This window comes from Peromyscus leucopus, chromosome 3 (genome assembly GCF_004664715.2).
Source record: "Peromyscus leucopus breed LL Stock chromosome 3, UCI_PerLeu_2.1, whole genome shotgun sequence".
Classification (NCBI taxonomy): domain Eukaryota; kingdom Metazoa; phylum Chordata; class Mammalia; order Rodentia; family Cricetidae; genus Peromyscus; species Peromyscus leucopus.
The window spans coordinates 85,334,698-85,353,966 of NC_051065.1; the positions used below are offsets into that span (position 1 = coordinate 85,334,698).

The 19,269-nt window shown below is 39.3% G+C and overlaps 2 gene segments (V, D, J or C); both read left to right on the plus strand.

Moving 5' to 3' along the window:
- Nucleotides 1-5,501: 5,501 nt before the first annotated feature.
- On the plus strand, nucleotides 5,502-6,102 carry LOC114687511. The segment is given in 2 exon segments: nucleotides 5,502-5,652; nucleotides 5,765-6,102. Coding segments are annotated over 2 exon segments (459 nt in total).
- A 10,208-nt stretch (nucleotides 6,103-16,310) lies between these two features.
- Nucleotides 16,311-16,855, plus strand: LOC114687512. The segment is given in 2 exon segments: nucleotides 16,311-16,420; nucleotides 16,533-16,855. Coding segments are annotated over 2 exon segments (372 nt in total).
- The last annotated feature ends 2,414 nt before the right edge of the window (nucleotides 16,856-19,269 follow it).

A 19,269-nucleotide genomic window follows, 5' to 3' on the forward strand; every position in this document is an offset into this window, starting at 1 on the left:
ATTGCAATGTATCTGTTCTTTAATTCATTCTGGTTATGAATAAAATCCTTTCCTGATTTACTATATATTTGCTTCTTCAATTCATTGAATAAGACTTTTGAAACACACAAAGCAGACAAGTAGCTGGCAAAATGATTGAGGATAATGTAAAGAAATGAACAAAGGTCAGGGCAAAAGTTATTTAGTGCTGCTTGAAATATGAAACAAGTAAACAAACAAAAATTCTCTTCTACCTGAGGAGAATGAAAAATGGTGGCATTTTGTAATTATACAAATAGATTAAGCCAGTGTGGTACAGGGAAGAGAAAGAATGAAACTATAAATTTTGCCTTTTCAATCAATATGTTTATTTTCACCATGTTTATGAACTGTTGAGATTTTCTTTGGAATAACTGTGTCTATGAATGTAGTCCTGTATTTACATCTTTTCCACTTCTTTCTCCCCCCAGTTCAATTACCTTCATATCTTTCTACCACATACTCTTAAATTACTAGGATTTACTCTGATAATCAGCCTCAAAGTTTTTCCTCTAGGCTCTGCCTTGGCCAATTACCCATATCTCCAGAAGAGGGCAATACCGGCGCATGTTTACCTAGATAAGGACACCAGGCTTGGTGCTGAAAACCACTGTGAAAATACAACTCTTGACCCTCTTAGCATCCACAAATATCTTCAGGACTCTGACCATTTCTGTGAGACTGGTCTGAGCACATTTTTTGACAGAGTCGCTGGAAGATGGTGACATTGGAAAGAAGATCACTCCCATTTATAACCACATACTTGACTGAGGAGAATAAATGCCCAAATTTCTCTCAATATCAGCATGATGCAGAATACTGAATTCATGATAGATGTTATGAAATCATTATTTATGTTTCCTTCTGTTTCAGAAGTGAGAGTTTAGCTGTGTGTGGCTTCTGTGGGACTTACCTGAAAATACCTGTTATCCAGACCACAAATAGGGAACCGAACTGGTTTTCCCAGGACTTTTTGGGTTCAGAACCATTCAATTAAACTGGGATGTTTGAGCAACGGATTAGCTGAACATCTGCCTGATCAGGCCTTGGGTTTCCAATGTACATTAGGGTCATCCTTAGCTTTCCTTTATCATGGAAAAATAAATACCATACGCTGCAAAGTAGAATCTCTCATCCATGTAAGTCAAACTAAGCCTGGCTATGAGGAAACATGTGAGGAATACTCTGGATCCAGAGTAGGCAATGCCATAGAGAAAAAAAAAATATGAGATTTGGGTCTTAACCGAATCAAATATTACAAGTAAGTGAAATGACTCATGTGTTTATGAGACAAGAGCATCCTAGCCTATACACTGTTGTTTGCATTTTTACTCCTTGGAGGCGACAGAAGGCTACTACTAGCTTTTTAAAGAATGAGCTTAGGAAGGAGAAGTTTGTAGTTAGAGACAGCCACCAAACAACAAGATGGTTTTGTTTGTGTAAACTGTCAACATGCTGCTACTCACTAAGTCCTGCCTGAGAAAGAGGGGTGGCTACAACTCAAGCCCAGTATTTATTTTCATGGATGTTATATTTTAAAAGCAGCATCTGTTGATTCATCCTTATTTATTTCTTTCCATGCTTTTATCATATCCTCCTCTTTCTCCTCCTCTACTTCTTTACTATCATCTTTTTATTCTTTGCATAGTATATGTGGTATGAAAATATAATGAAATATTGCTTTTTACTGATTTCTATGTCTTTTCATCTGTCCCTCTATAGTGCTGATTAGAGAAATTGTTTTTAACCAGCTCCAGAATCCCTGGCTGCTTCTCAAGAAAAGAGGATCATTATAACTCACTTATGGGTCCACCTCAAGTGGCATACCTGATTATGTCCACTGGTACCAGCAGATGCTGAGAGAAAATCCTAAGCTCCTGATTTATAGTTCCTCTAAGCTGACTTCTTTAGTCACAGCTCACTCAGTTTCAGTTACTCTTGGACTGCCTATTTTCTCACAATAAGCAGTACAGAGGCTAAAAATGCTACAACTCAATACTGTCTAAAGAAAAACATTACTTCATTCATATGAATCTACAAACTAGAACAAAAAACATTTCAGATTCTGGGGACTCTGCTAGTTTATGCTCTGAAGATGCAGTATTGTTAAGAGTATGATATGGGACAGAATCTCCTAATATTTCTGCAACAGAATCAAGGCTGGGTTCTATTCAAGTACTTTCAGACAGCCCACCCTGCAAAGAATAAACAGAAAATACAGATGGAAATAATTAGATAAGACAATCAGTGGCCCCAACTTGTAGGATCCTGAGCAGAGAAATGTTTGAGTGCTGTCAGTGAAATTTCCTGACCTGGGCACTGATCCTGAGAAGGAAGTCACTGGGCTTCAGAAATATACACAATACTTTACAAATTCACATTTTATAAAATGTTCCAATTTAGGGGGGTTGTAGAACAGAATAGTCCTTTGTCAAGTATCTCCTGGGGGAAGACACTAAACAATGAAATCACCATTCTCTATCAATAATTGTTAGAGTGGCAACTTTTGATTATTTTTTCTTATTGCAGTTTTTTATAATGTGCAGTAATGTGGAAATGGGTGGCCTAACAACCACTAGTATATGAAAGATGGGAATCTTTCCAATTATGACAAACAGACTTCATTCTACTACATAAAAATTTAGTTTTAGAACTTTATATAATTGATTCTTTAAAGTTTAGATTTGGAGCTACAAACATAGCTACATATACTAACACACAGAAGTCCCCTGATATATTTTTACATGCAGTGATTCAACTGAATAATTAAAAAATATATTCTAAGGCATGTCATGTTCAAAACAATTCTTCTCTCAGATTTTAAACATTTACTTCTCCTGCATTGTTGTTGCAGGATTTTGATCACACTGTGTAAAGATGTGTCTGTTTTACCTCCCCTGATTAAGACACATTCTGGTTGGGTTAATAAAGGATTGAATGGTCAATAGCTAGGCAGAAGAGGATTGGCAGGACTTCCTAGCAGAGAGAGAAATTTGGTGAAGAATTTAGAGGTTGGAGACTTAGGCAGGGAGATGTAGAGGAAGTTTAGATGTACAGTACTTAGGAGAGTTCACAAGCCTCGTGGCAGAATGTAAAATAATAAAAATGGGTTAATTAACTTCTAAGAGCTAGTTGAGAAAAAGCCTAAGCTAAGGCCAAGTTTTCATATTTAATAAGAAGTCTCCATGTCATTATTTGGGAGCTGGTGATCCAAAAAAAGTTTGACTACACATTGCAGCTTTGTGGTGCCAGTGTTTTGCTGGACTCTGAGCTGCTGCTGCTGCAGCAGCAGAAACACCCAAGCATCCAGGTGGCATCCCACATTGAAGTATATTAACTAAGCTACCTGAAATAACCTAAAATTTCTTAATGAAGTAAGGAATCACTTCAAATTGATTGGCTTTGCCACAATATTGCCAACGTAACTTCTAATTATATGTAAATATACATATTTACAGTGTTCCTAAGATTAAGTATATTAGCTGTATTCCTGACTAATACTTTTTCCAAATTGCATAGTTTTATCTGCTATAACTTGAATATGTATTGAACATTTGTGTGGGAAGTAATAAATTCCCTACTCCATTAATTAATGAAACTATGTTTAATATATTGTCCTCAGGATTTCCTAAGTGTTTTCAAGCTTAGATCTCATTTCCTGATAAAATTCTGGTCTCATGTAGATCTTACTGGAATTCCGGCTTCCTACTCCCAAGAGCTAGGGCCAAAGGAGTACACCATTGAATGAATATTGGGCTCTAAGCCAGGATTCATTTTTCACAGTGGACAACATGTCTATGATTAATCAGTTTCCCAGCCCAATATTTTCCCACCTTTGGGTAGCCAGAATTGGATTGTGTGTGTATGTATTGGGCACACATTTATGTGTGATAGCCTATGTAGAATTCTTCCTGATGCTGATGATCATACACAGGAATAAATAGTCTCAAGTCTGGTACATTAGTTTCCTGAGCAAATTTCAACTTGCCATTAATTATTGTTTGCTTTTTCCTGGGCTGCACTTGAACAAAGAACCAACCCTGTCCTCATTTTAACAATCATTCCAGCAGGGGGAGTCATAAATACATGTCTATCAAATCGAGATTACCAAGCTTTGAATCATTCATATTTGGAACACTAGGGACAAGAGAACTTTCTAGTTTCTAATAAACTTGGTTTTCAGCATTTTCTTATAGTCCATTCCCACTTCTGTTAATGTGGTTTGGGCATATTTCTTACCCACAGAATCCTGACCATTCCTTGTGTTACAGATGGAGAAAATCCTGACAACAGGGCTCTGACCCTAAACACTGATCTTCTTGGATAGGAGGATCAGTGTTCATCTGTTTCCTTTTCCATTTGTCACTCACTATAGTCTAGTGCAGAGCTGATGCAGTTGCTATATTGAATAACCTCAAAACATGAATGGAAAGTGCTGCTTAGCATCTTACAGTATTTCCAAAATTGAGAAAATAAAGACCATAGGAAAAATTATGTCCATATGTCTGAGGGAAATAATTTACTAATGCACTTGAAGTCAAAATCTGCAGATTGGATCATTATAGAATGTGAAAAGTGTGGCAAGGTTTGACATTTCATTGGCATTTGAGAAAGTCTTTTTGTCCATTTCTTTGATATTCAATGTTGATAATGGTACAGATCTATGCAAATAAACCCTTTCTCTCTGCTTCTCTCTGTCTCTCTGTCTCTGTCTCTCTGTCTGTGTGTGTGTGTGTGTGTGTGTGTGTGTTTCCTCTTTGAAAGACTATTCACAGCCTCTTAGTGTTGAGACACTAGGCCACACCACCCCTATGTTTGATGCTATGATATAATTGGTTGTGAACTAATGTGAGTGTGAACTTCATTTGTTCAAAGCCTCTTGTCACTGTTGTGTGAAGGATCAGGGAAGAGCACACAACTGGTTGTCCATTGTGAAATAGTCAGCCCTGAGAACATACATAAAAGTAACATTTTATGTTCTCAACAATTATATTAGGAATATATACATGTATACATGTACGTATATGCATGAAATAATAATTAATGAAAAAATGGACCATGAACTTAAAAGAGAGTGGGGAGGGTTCCATAAGAGGTATTGGAGAGTGGAAAGGAAAGAGAGAAATGTAGTGATTCAATCAGGTTTTACAAAAACCAGGGAAGAATGAAACAATAATCTCCATTGCCTCCTTATCATCAATAGCTACATGTGAAGGGACCCTTTAATGATGTATGTACTTTCTAAAATTGTATATCATATCCATATCAGACATTCCCTGCCATGGAGGGAAAAATAACAAGAAAATTCTGCATTGAACATGACAAATCAAAATAAAGTGCAACACATAGACTGGTGCTGTTCTCTGTTGTCCAAAGAGGAGCACATTTCATACAAATAAATCTGTGCTTCCTCTCTGATCTGAGACATAAGAAGACCACAAGCCTTTAATGAGTCACTTGGCCAGTCCTATGGCTGTGGCCAGCCTTTGCTGATTTGCATGTGCCCAGAGCACTGCCCTGAGGACTTCTTCATAGTCAGGTCACACCCTGTGCTGGAGTCAGCCTCACAGGGTCCCAGCACAGTCATGAGGGTCCCCACTCAGCTCCTGGGGTTGCTTCTGCTCTGGCTCACAGGTAAGGAAGATAGCATTGGAAATTCATTCATCTGACTGTGGTCAGTGCTGCTTGATCTCTGAGAAATTCCTCTTCGAACAGAATTAATTTGCTTTCTATTTTCCAATCTCAGGTGGCAGGTGTGACATCCAGATGACCCAGTCTCCAGCCACGCTGTCTACATCTCTGGGAGAAAGTGTCACCATGACATGCCGGGCAAGTCAGGACATTGGTGGTTGGTTAGCATGGTATCAGCAGAAGCCTGGGAATCCTCCTAGGCTCCTGATCTATAGCACAAGCACCTTGGCAGATGGGGTCCCATCGAGGTTCAGTGGCAGTGGATCTGGCACACAGTATTCTCTCAAGATCAATGGCCTGCAGCATGAAGATATGGCAACTTATTACTGTCAGCAAGCTAACAGTTTCCCTCCCACAGTGATTCACACCATGACATAAACCACCAGGGAAGCAGAAGTGAAAGCCTGGGCTGCCATGATTGCTCATTTTTCTGTCTCCAGATGCTGACAGTGTTTCTCTTTGCCTGGAGTTAAAGGCAAAAGTGATGTTTTATATATGGATTAGAGAAACTGTTCTATGTCATAAATATATATCCTCTTCCTGAGGTCTAGCATTAAAAACAAGTGAGTGCTTTGCATGACATATATGAAAAAATTAAAATTTTCCAGTATATCAACACAGCAAGAACTGATATCCATACAGAGGGTTGTCAACACCTCCCTCCCTAACACACACATATACCAAGGTGGACTTAATATAGAAAGAAAAATTTTATCTAATTATAGCATTAAAATCCTGAGGAAGCAGCTTGGTGAGATAGCTTTTTCATTAAGATTACTAGTTGGTCTGATACAGGACCTAGGTTTGATTCCCAGCACACATACCTCTACTAGCACATCTTTATAACTCCAGTCCCATGGTATGTTAGACCTTCCCTTCTTCTCGCCTCTGAGACATTGCACTGATATGGTTTATCAACAAATATGCAGCCAAAACACCAGTACATATAAAATAAAAGTAAATAAGTATTAAATATTTGAACAATCCAAAGGTACTAGTAACCACACAAATTGAATCTGGGCAGAGATTATTGTCATATTCTAAGTGAGTCCTCCTGACCACATGGTCCTCAGAGAGTGTGCCAACTCTCATATCAAATGCATGGAGTGGAGGATCTTTCCTCCATTAACCCTTCATTTCTCTCTTTGCTAGATGGGCAAGTGTCTTAGTTAATTTTTCTTTTCTTTCTTTCTTTTTTGTTGTTTTTTGGGGGGGCAGCAGGCGGGGAGTCTTTATTTGGCTTACATTTTTACATCATTTTACATCACTGAAGGAAGTCAGACCATGAACTCAGGCAGAGCTGGAAGCTGGAGGCAGGAGCTGATGTAGTGGCCATGGTTGAGTGATGTTCACAGACTTGTGGCTTTCTCAGTTTGCATTCTTTTTTATATTTCTATTTTTTTCCGAATACAGTATCCCTTCTACTTATATAAATTCCACTCAACCTCCTCTAACATCCAAATCCACTCCATTTCAGTTCCACATTAGAAATGAACACACTTCTAGGAGATAACAAAATAAAGTATAATAAAATAAAATGAATACTGTCATAATGAAGTTGGACAACACAATCCAACAAACAAAAGATCTCCAAGAGAAACAACAAGAATAAGAGCCCCACTTCTTTACACATTCAGGATTCACATAAAAGAACTAAACTGAAAACTATAGATACATAGACGAAGGACCTGGTGTAGAAAGAGAGAGGTCCTGCGCATGCTGCTTCAGTCAATGCCAGTTCATATCAACTTGGCTCCCTTGCTGTAGAAGACCTTGTTCTCACGGTAACCCCAATCTCTTCTGTCCCCTCCATACCTTTTGATTCCTTTTCATGATGTTCCCTGAGCTCTAGCAGGGAAAGATTTGACAGGGACATGCCAAATAGAGCTGGTGTTCCAAGGTCTTTTTCTCTGAAAAATATTTTGCCATTGGTCTCTATATTTGTTCTCTTCTGCTGCAAGAGGAGGACTCTCTGGTGATATATTTGGTTTTACCTTATTTATCTGGGCTGTTTAGACTGTAGTTCATGGTTACCAAAGGAGTGTCAGATATGGGTTCCCTTTCATGGATTGGGCCTTAAGTCAAATCAGACGTTGGTTGATATTCTCACAAGGTTTGTGCCACCATCGCCATAGCATATTTTGCAGGCAGGACAGATTAGAGACCAAATATTTTTTTAGTTGGGTTGTTGTTCACTTGGTAGCACTAGAACATGTGGGTGAAGTTTCCATGTAGGCACCAGCTTGACCTCTCCATGCTCAGTGATTTATGTGGGTTTTGTCTTCTTCAGTGGGGTCTCACTGTCAATTTGTGGAGAGCAAACTATTGTCTTTCAGCAGCCTGGTTTGCTTGGGAATTTTCATGGAAGCCATTGGCAACAACTCATTTGGATGAACCCTATCCCAGAAATGTGCTTCATTTTGTAAGAAGTGATAGCCAGTAAGAATTATGTCTCCCTCATTATTTGGAGAATTCATTAGGGTCATCATTGTACATTATAGGAAGTTTGCACTCAACGAGAATCCCATATATCTCCTCAAATTCTCCTCAAATACTCTTCAATTCTAGCTGCCTTTCCTCTCATTCCATTCCTTATTTGTGTCTTTCAAGCAATTTTCAACTGATCCTCCCATTCTTGCCCCCTGAAAGGACCAGTCTAACCACAAAATTGTTTTCATTTCCCCATGCCAATACTCCCCCAGCCAATTCCTCTACTCTTGATCTATGTGGTTATACAGATTATAGTTTGATTATAATTTATTTAATGTCTTACTTTTCTATTGTTGTGGTAAGATGTCTTTGTCAAGGCAAATTGTAAAAGAAAGTATTTAATTTGGGGGCTTCTAGTTCCAAAGGGTTATTTGGGGACCAATATAGCAGAGGGAAATATGGCATTCTTCACCTTCTTCTATCCCTATAATTCGTAGGTTAGGTCTTTTCATGGTGTCCCAAATTTCTTGGACATTTTGGTTCATGACTTTGTTGGCTTTAGTATTTCCTTCGATTGATGAAACTATTTCTTCTACTGTATCTTCAATGCCAGAGATCCTTTCTTCCATCTCTTGCATTCTGTTGGTTATACTTGTATCTGAAGTTCACGATCTTTTACTCAGTTTTGTATTTCCAGCATTCCCTCTGTTTGTGTCTTCTTTATTTTTTCAATTTCCCTTTTCAGGTCTTGGACTGTTTCCTTTATTTTTTTCATTGCTTTTTCAAGATTTTCTTTCAGTACTTTATTGTTTTCTTCCAGGACTTTATTGTTTTCTTGCAGGACTTTATCGTTTTCTTCTAATTTGTTTGCCCTTTCCTCTAGTTGTTTACAGCGTTCTTCCAATTTTCTTGTCTTTTCCTCTACACAAGCTTCTAACTTCTTCATGATGTTATTCATAAGGCTACTTTCTTCTGCTTCTTCCAATTTTTGATGTTCAGGTCTAGATGTTGGAGGCGGGCTAAGTTCTGGTGATGCTGTATTACTCTTCATTTTGTTTTATGTACTTCTGCCTTGATGTCTGCCCATCTCCTTGTGGTTCCTTCTTGGTCTTATCAGTGTACTTGGTTCAGAAAGAGCTGATAGATTCAGGAAGTCTCTCTCTCTTGTCCAGATGGGAGTTCTCTTGTCCAAATGGGAACTCCGGGGCAGAATGGAAGCTCTTATCTGGACTGGAAGTCTCTGGTCCAGAAGGGAGGTCGGGAGCAGGATGGGAGCTGGGGGCCGGTCTCTAAGTCTCAGGAGGTGGCTGGGGTCTCGGGCAGATGGGTGTGGGGGCAGGTCGCAGAGATTGCAGGGGCTGCCGGGGGGGGGGGGGGCTTGGAAAAGGGAATCCCTCCTGGTGGGGCTAGAAAGGGACCTGCCCTGTGGCCAGAACCTGGGGCCAATTTGGGCAGGTCTTCCCAGGGTGGCTGGTGCCCAGAGATGGGGTCCGGGTTGGGCCTGGATACTCACCTCTGGTCCAGAAGGGAAGCTGGGGGCAAGATGGGAGCTGGGGGCCGGTCTCTAAGTCTCAGGAAGTGGCTGGGGTCTCGGGCAGATGGGCGTGGGGGCAGGGCGCGGAGATTGCAGGGGAGATTGCAGGGGCTGCCAGGGGGCTTGGAAAAGGGGATCCCTCCTGGTGGGGCTAGAAGGGGACCTGCCCGGTGGCCAGAACCTGGGGCTAAGTTGCCCAGGTCTTCCCAGAGTGGCTGGTGCCCAGGGATGCGGTCCGGGTTGGGCCCGGATACTCACCACTGGTCCAGAAGGGAAGTCGGGGGCAGAGCAGAGGGAAATATGGCAACAGGTAGACATTCATGGTGCTGGAGCAGTAGCTCAGAGGTTAAAACTTTATCTTTAAATAACAAGCAGAGAGAGGCAGAAAGATATATGATATGGATTGAGCTTTTGAAACCTCAAAGCCCATCCTCATTGATATTTCCTCAAACAACTAATCTTTCCCAAATAGTTTCAAGAACTTAGGTCCAAGTATTCAAATATGTGAACTTAAGAGGGACATTCACATTCAAACCACCATAACAAGTGAAATTTCTAAGATAGTTTACTATGGGCAAAAACTGAGTCAGAGTTGGGCAGGTAAGGGGAGGCATTGCTTAGCAACCTTGGACTCACTGAGCTTGATCTGTGGACAAATTTCTCTCCAGTCAAAGCATTTTCAATTGTGAAACACAACTTCACAAATGTTCATAAACACCCCTCTGCAAAGGAAGCAATCAAGTCATTCCAACTCATGGCTTAATAGAATTATGGAGCATGGCAAAAAAAAATACCCAGGAAGATAAAATGGAGTGGGAGTAGTTGAACTATCCTGTCTTCAACTGATTTGTGTTGCAAAAATATATTCTTAAAATAAAATTTCATGGAAAATGTCCTATTTACTATTTCATGCATGTATATGATCTAACATTCATATGATTATAATAAGATATACAATGGGAAAAGGTTGTGTGCATTGAAAAACAGAAAATAATATACATTAGACCTATTAGCAACCACCTTCTCCTGTGGATGACAAAGAGAAGCTAGAATTATCTGTTGAGTATATTTCATGCAAGAAATGATACTCTATTGCAATGTATCTGTTCTTTAATTCATTCTGGTTATGAATAAAATCCTTTCCTGATTTACTATATATTTGCTTCTTCAATTCATTGAATAAGACTTTTGAAACACACAAAGCAGAAGTACATACAAGTAGCTAGCAAAATGATTGAGGATAATGTAAAGAAAGGAACAAAGGTCAGGGCAAAAGTTATTTAGTGCTGCTTGAAATATGAAACAAGTAAACAAACAAAAATTCTCTTCTACCTGAGGAGGATGCAAAATGGTGGCATTTTATAATTATACAAATAGATTAAGCCAGTGTGGTACAGGGAAGAGAAAGAATGAAACTATAAATTTTGCCTTTTCAATCAATATGTTTATTTTCACCATGTTTATGAACTGTTGAGATTTTCTTTGGAATAAGTGTGTCTATGAATATAGTCCTGTATTTACAACTTTTCCACTTCTTTCTCTCCCCAGTTCACTTACCTTCATATCTTTCTACCACATACTCTTAAATTACTAGGATTTACTCTGATAATCAGCCTCAAAGTTTTTCTTCTAGGCTCTGCCTTGGCCAATTACCCATATCTCCAGAAGAGGGCAATACTGGCGAATGTTTACCTAGATAAGGACACCAGGCTTGGTGCTGAAAACCACTGTGAAAATACAACTCTTGACCCTCTTAGCATCCACAAATATCTTCAGGACTCTGACCATTTCTGTGAGACTGGTCTGAGCACATTGTTTGACAGAATCGCTGGAAAGAAGATCACTCCCATTTATAACCACATACTTGACTGAGAAGAATAAATGCCCAAATTTCTCTCAAAATCAGCATGATGCAGAATACTGAATTCATGATAGATGTTATGAAATCATTATTTATGTTTCCTTCTGTTTCAGAAGTGAGAGTTTAGCTGTGTGTGGCTTCTGTGGGACTTACCTGAAAATACCTGTTTTCCAGACCACAAATAGGGACCCGTTCTGGTTTTCCCAGGACTTTTTGGGTTCAGAACCATTCAATTAAACTGGGATGGTTGAGCAAAGGATTAGCTGAACATCTGCCTGATCAGGCCTTGGGTTTCCAATGTACATTGGGGTCATCCTTAGCTTTCCTTTATCATGGAAAAATAAATACCATACGCTGCAAAGTAGAATCTCTCATCCATGTAAGTCAAACTAATCCTGGTTATAAGGAAACATGTGAGGAATACTATGGATCCAGAGTAGGCAATGCCATAGAGAAAAAAATAAGAGATTTGGGTCTTAACTGAATCAAATATTACAAGTAAGTGAAATGACTCATGTGTTTATGAGACAAGAACATCCTAGCCTATACTCTGTTGTTTGCATTTTTACTCCTTGGAGGCGACAGAAGGCTACTACTAGCTTTTTAAAGAATGAACTTAGGAAGGAGAAGTTTGTAGTTAGAGACAGCCACCAAACAACAAGATGGTTTTGTTTGTATAAACTGTCAACGTGCTGCTACTCACTAAGTCCTGCCTGAGAAAGAGGGGTGGCTACAACTCAAGCCCAGTATTTTTGTCATGGAAGTTATATTTTAAAAGCAGCATCTTTTGATTCATCCTTCTTTATTTCTTTCCATGCTTTTATCATATCCTCCTCTTTTTCCTCCTCTACTTGTTTACCATCATCTTTTTATTCTTTGCATAGTATATGTGGTATGAAAATATAATGAAATCTTGCTTTTTACTGATTTCTATATCTTTTCATCTGTCCCTCCATAGTGCTGATTAGAGAAATTGTTTTTAACCAGCTCCAGAATACCTGGCAGCTTCTCAAGAAAAGAGGATCATTATCACTCACTCATGGGTCCACATCAAGTGGCACACCTGATTACTTCCACTGGTACCAGCAGAAGCTGAGAGAAAATACTAAGCTCCTGATTTATGGTTCCTCCAAGCTGACTTCTTTAGTCACAGCTCACTCAGTTTCAGTGACTCTTGGACTAGCTATTCTCTCACCATAAGCAGTACAGAGGCTAAAAATGCTACAACTCAATACTGTCTCAAGAAAAGCATTATTTCATTCATATGAATCTACAAACTAGAACAAAAAACCTTTCAGATTCTGGGGACTCTGCTAGTTTATGCTCTGAAGATGCAGTATGGTTAAGAGTATGATATGGGACAGAATCTCCTAATATTTCTGCAACAGAATCAAGGCTGGGTTTTATTCAAGTACTTTCAGACAGCCCACCCTGCAAAGAATAAACAGAAAATACAGATGGAAATAATTAGATAAGACAATCAGTGGTCCCAACTTGTGGGATCCTGAGCAGAGAAATGTTTGAGTGCTGTCAGTGAAATTTCCTGACCTGGGCACTGATCCTGAGAAGGAAGTCATTGGGCGTCAGAAATATACACAATACTTTACAAATTCACATTTTATAAAATGTCCCAATTTAGGGGGGTTGTAGAACAGAGTAGTCCTTTGTCAAGTATCTCCTGGGGGAAGACACTAAACAATGAAATCACCATTCTCTATCAATAATTATCAATAATTATTAGAGTGGCAACTTTTGATTATTTTTTCTTAATGCAGTTTTTTATAATGTGCAGTAATGTGTAAATGGGTGGCCTAACAACCACTAGTATATGAAAGATGGGAATCTTTCCAATTATGACAAACAGTCTTCATTCTACTACATAAAATATAGTTTTAAAACTTTGTATAATCGATTCTTTAAAGTTTAGATTTGGAGCTACAAACATAGCTACATATACTAACACAAGAAGTCCCCTGATATATTTTTACATGCAGTGATTCAACTGAATAATTAAAAAATATATTCTAAGGCATTTCATGTTCAAAACAATTCTTCTCTCAGATTTTAAACATTTACTTCTCCTGCATTGTTGTTGCAGGATTTTGATCACACTGTGTAAAGATGTGTCTGTTTTACCTCCCCTGATTAAGACACATTCTGGTTGGGTTAATAAAGGATTGAATGGTCAATAGCTAGGCAGAAGAGGATTGGCAGGACTTCCTAGCAGAGAGAGAAATTTGGTGAAGAATCTTAGAGGTTGGAGACTTAGGCAGGGAGATGTAGAGGAAGTTTAGATGTACAGTATGTAGGAGAGTTAACAAGCCTCGAGGCAGAATGTAAAATAATAAAAATGGGTTAATTAACTTCTAAGAGCTAGTTGAGAAAAAGCCTAAGCTAAGGCCAAGTTTTCATATTTAATAAGAAGTCTCCATGTCATTATTTGGGAGCTAGTGATCCAAAAAAAGTCTGACTACACATTGCAGCTTTGTGGTGCCAGTGTTTTGCTGGACTCTGAGATGCTGCTGCTGCTGCAGCAGAAACATCCAAGCATCCAGGTGGCATCCCACATTGAAGTATATTAACTAAGCTACCTGAAACAACCTAAAATTTGTTATTGAAGTAAGGAATCACTTCAAATTGATTGGCTTTGCCACAATATTGCCAATGTAACTTCTAATTATATGTAAATATACATATTTACAGTGTTCCTAAGATTAAGTATATTAGCTGTACTCCTGACTAATACTTTTTCCAAATTGCATAGTTTTATCTGCTATAACTTGAATATGTATTGAACATTTGTGTGGGAAGTAATAAATTCCCTACTCCATTAACTAATGAAACTATGTTTAATATATTGTCTTCAGGATTTCCTAAGTGTTTTCAAGCTTAGATCTTATTTCCTGATAAAATTCTGGTTTCATGTAGATCTTACTGGAATTCCGGCTTCCTACTCCCAAGAGCTATGGCCAAAGGAGTACACCATTGAATGAATATTGGGCTCTAAGCCAGGATTCATTTTTCACAGTGGACAACATGTCTATGATTAATCAGTTTCCCAGCCCAATATTTTCCCACCTTTGGGTAGCCAGATTTGGATTGTGTGTGTATGTATTGGGCACACATTTATGTGTGATAGCCTGTGTAGAATTCTTCCTGATGCTGATGATCATATACAGGAATAAATAGTCTCAAGTCTGGTACATTAGTTTCCTGAGCAAATTGCAACTTGCCATTAATTATTGTTTGCTTTTTCCTGGGCTGCACTTGAACAAAGAACCAACCCTGTCCTCATTTTAACAATCATTCCAGCAGGGGGAGTCATAAATACATGTCTATCCAATCGAGATTACCAAGCTTTGAATCATTCATATTTGTAACACTAGGGACAAGAGAACTTTCTGGTTTCTAATAAACTTGGTTTTCAGCATATTCTTATAGTCCATTTCCACTTCTGTGAATGTGGTTTGGGCATATTTCTTACCCACAGTTAGTCATTGGAGAACACAGAAGCCTGACCATTCCTTGTGTTACAGATGGAGAAAATCCTGACAACAGGGCTCTGACCCTAAACACTGATCTTCTTGGATAGGAGGATCAGTGTTCATCTGTTTCCTTTTCCATTGTCACTCACTGTAGTCTAGTGCAGAGTTGATGCAGTTACTATATTGAATAACCTCATAACATGAATGGAAAGTGCTGCTTAGCATCTTACAGTATTTCCAAAATTGAGAAAATAAAGACCATAGGAAAAATTATGTCCATATGTCTGAGGGAAATAATTTACTAATGCACTTGAAGTCAAAATCTGCAGATTGGATCATTATAGAATGTGAAAAGTGTGGCAAGGTTTGACATTTCATTGGCATTTGAGAAAGTCTTTTTGTCCATTTCTTTGATATTCAATGTTGATAATGGTACAGATCTATGCAAATAAACCCTTTCTCTCTGCTTCTCTCTGTCTCTCTGTCTCTGTCTCTTTCTCTCTGTGTGTGTGTGTTTCCTCTTTGAAAGACTATTCACAGCCTCTTAGTGTTGAGACACTAGGCCACACCACCCCTATGTTTGGTGCTATGATATAATTGGTTGTGAACTAATGTGAGTGTGAACTTCATTTGTTCAAAGCCTCTTGTCACTGTTGTGTGAAGGATCAGGGAAGAGCACACAACTGGTTGTCCATTGTGAAATGGTCAGCCCTGAGAACATACATACAAGTAACATTTTATGTTCTGAACAATTATATTAGGAATATATACATGTATACATGTACGTATATGCATGAAATAACAATTAATGAAAAAACGTACCATGAACTTAAAAGAGAGTGGGGAGGGTTCCATAAGAGGTATTAGAGAGTGGAAAGGAAAGAGAAATGTGATTCAATCAGGTTTTACAAAAACCAGGGAAGAATGTAACAATAAGCTCCATTGCCTCCTTATCATCAATAGCTACATGTGAAGGGACCCTTTAATGATGTATGTACTTTCTAAAAATGTATATCATATCCATATCAGACATTCCCTGCCATGGAGGGAAAAATAACAAGAAAATTCTGCATTGAACATGACAAATCAAAATAAAGTGCAACACATAGACTGGTGCTGTTCTCTGTTGTCCAAAGAGGAGCACATTCCATACAAATAAATCTGTGCTGCCTCTCTGATCTGAGACATAAGAAGACCACAAGCCTTTAATGAGTCACTGGGCCAGTCCTATGGCTGTGGCCAGCCTTTGCTGATTTGCATGTGCCCAGAGTACTGCCCACAGCTCTGAGGACTTCTTCATAGTCAGGTCACACCCTGTGCTGGAGTCAGCCTCACAGGGTCCCAGCACAGTCATGAGGGTCCCCACTCAGCTCCTGGGGTTGCTTCTGCTCTGGCTCACAGGTAAGGAAGATAGCATTGGAAATTCATTCATCTGACTGTGGTCAGTGCTGCCTGATCTCTGAGAAATTCCTCTTCGAACAGAATTAATTTGCTTTCTATTTTCCAATCTCAGGTGGCAGGTGTGACATCCAGATGACCCAGTCTCCAGCCACGCTGTCTACATCTCTGGGAGAAAGTGTCACCATGACATGCCGGGCAAGTCAGGACATTGGTGGTTGGTTAGCATGGTTTCAGCAGAAACCAGGAAATTCTCCTAAGCTACTGATCTATGCTACAAACAGCTTGGCAGGTGGGGTTCCATCGAGGTTCAGTGGCAGTGGATCTGGCACACAGTATTCTCTCAAGATCAATGGCCTGCAGCATGAAGATGTGGCAACTTATTACTGTCAGCAGGGTAAAAGTTACCCTCCCACGGTGATTCACACCATGACATAAACCACCACGGAAGCAGAAGTGAAAGCCTGGGCTGCCCTGATTGTTCTGCTGTCTCCAGATGCTGACAGTGTTTATCTTTGCCTGGAGTTAAAGGCCAATGTCATATTTTTTTTATATATGGATCAGAGAAACTGTTCTATGTCATGAATGTATGTCCTCTTCCCGAGGTCTAGCATTAAAAACAAGTGAGTGCTTTGCATGACTTACATGAAAAAATTAAATTTTTCCAGTGTAACCATACAACAAGAACTGAGATCCATACAAGAGGATTGTCAACCCTCCCATCCCCAGCAAACACATATACCAAGATGGGGTTACCATGGAAAGAACATTTTTATCTAATTATATAAGGCATTAAAATCATGAAGAAGTAGCTTGGTGAGATAGCTTAGTGATTAAGAACACTAGCAAGTCTGTTACAGGACCTAGGTTTGATTCCCAGCGCACATACCAATGCTCTTTATAACTCCAGTCCCAGGGTATGTTAGACCTTCCCTTCTTCTCGCCTCTGAGACATTGCACTTATATGGTTTATCAACAAATATGCAGCCAAAACACCTGTACATATAAAATAAAAGTAAATAAGTATTAAATATTTGAAAAATCCTAAGGGACTAGTAACCAGACAAACTGAATCTGGGCAGAGATTATTGTCACAGTCTAAGTGAGTCCTCCTGACCACATGGTCCTCAGAGAGCGTGCCAACTCTCATATCAAATGCACAGAGAGGACGAAATTTTCTGCACTAACTGTTCATTTCTCTCTTTGCTAGAAGGGCAAGTTATATTGGTTATTTTTTTTCTTTTCTTTTTTTTTCTTGGTTAGCTTTTTTGGGGGTGGGGCCTGAAGTCTGTGTTTGGCTTATACTTTTACATCATAGTCCATCACTAAAAAAAGTCAGACCATGAACTACAGCAGAGCCAGAACCTGGAGGCAGGAGCTGATGTAGTGGCCATGGTGGAGTGATATTCACAGACTTATTCTTTGTGGCTTTCTGAGTTTGCTTTGTTTTTTATATTTTTATTATCTTCTGAATACAGTTTCCCTTCTCTCTACTTTTCTTAATCTCACTCTACCTCCTCTTACATCCATATCTATTCCATTTCAGTCTCACATTGGAAAGAAGAACATTTCTAGGAGACAACAACAGAACAATGTATAATAAAATAAAATGAATATTGTCATATTGAATCTAGACAAGACAATCCAACAGAAACACAAGAAAATTCCAAGAGAAACAACAATTATCAGAGCCCCACTTCCTTACACATTCAGGACTCACATGAAAGAACTAAACTGAAAGCTATAGAACATCACAGAGGACCTGGTGAAGACACATTACATCCTGTGCATGCTGATTCAGTCACTGTCAGTTCATATCAACTTTGCTCATTGGCTGTAGAGGACCTTGTTCTCAAGGTGTCCTCAATCCCTTCTGTTCCCCACACACCTTTTGCTTACTTTTTAATGATGTTCCCTGAGCTATGGTAGGGAGAGATTTGAGGGGAACATCCCATGTAGAGCTATGTGTTCCAAGGTCTCTCTCTCTCTCTCTCTCTCTCTCTCTCTCTCTCTCTCTCTCTCTCTCTCTCTTTCTCTCTCTGTAAAATATCTTGCTTTTGGCCTCTCTATTTGTTCTCTTCTGCTGCAAGAGGAGGCCTCTCTGGTGATATATTTGGTTTTACCTTATTTTTCTGGGCTGTTTAGACTGTAGTTCTTGGTTATCAAAGGAGTGTCAGGTATGGGTTCCCTCTCATGGATTGGGCCTTAAGTCAAATCAGACATTGGTTGATATTCTCACAAGGTTTGTGCCATCATTGCCATAGCATATTTTGCAGGCAGGACAGATTGGAGACCAAATATTTTTTTAGTTGGGTTGTTGTTCACTTGGTAGCACTAGAACATGAGGGTGAAGTTTCCATGTAGGCACCAGCTTGACCTCTCCATGCTCAGTGATTTATGTGGGTTTTGTCTTCTTCAGTGGGGTCTCACTGTCAATTTGTGGAGAGCAAACTATTGTCTTTCAGCAGCCTGGCTTGCTTGGGAATTTTCATGGAAGCCATTGTCAACAACTCATTTGGATGAACCCAATCCCAGAAATGTGCTTCATTTTGTAAGAAGGGATAGCCAGTAAAAATTAGGACTTCCTCATTATTTGGAGAATTCATTAGGGTCATCATTGTACATTATAGGAAGTTTGCACTGAATGAGGATCCCATATATTCCCTCAAATGCTCCTCAAATACTCTTCAATTCTAGCTGCCTTTCCTCTCATTCCATCCCTTATTTGTGTCTTTCAAGTACTTTCCACCTGGTCCTCCCATTCTTGCCCCCCCCAAAGGAGCTGTCTAACCACAAAATTGTTTTCATTTCCCCATGCCAATACTCCCCCAGCCAATTCCTCTATTCTTGAC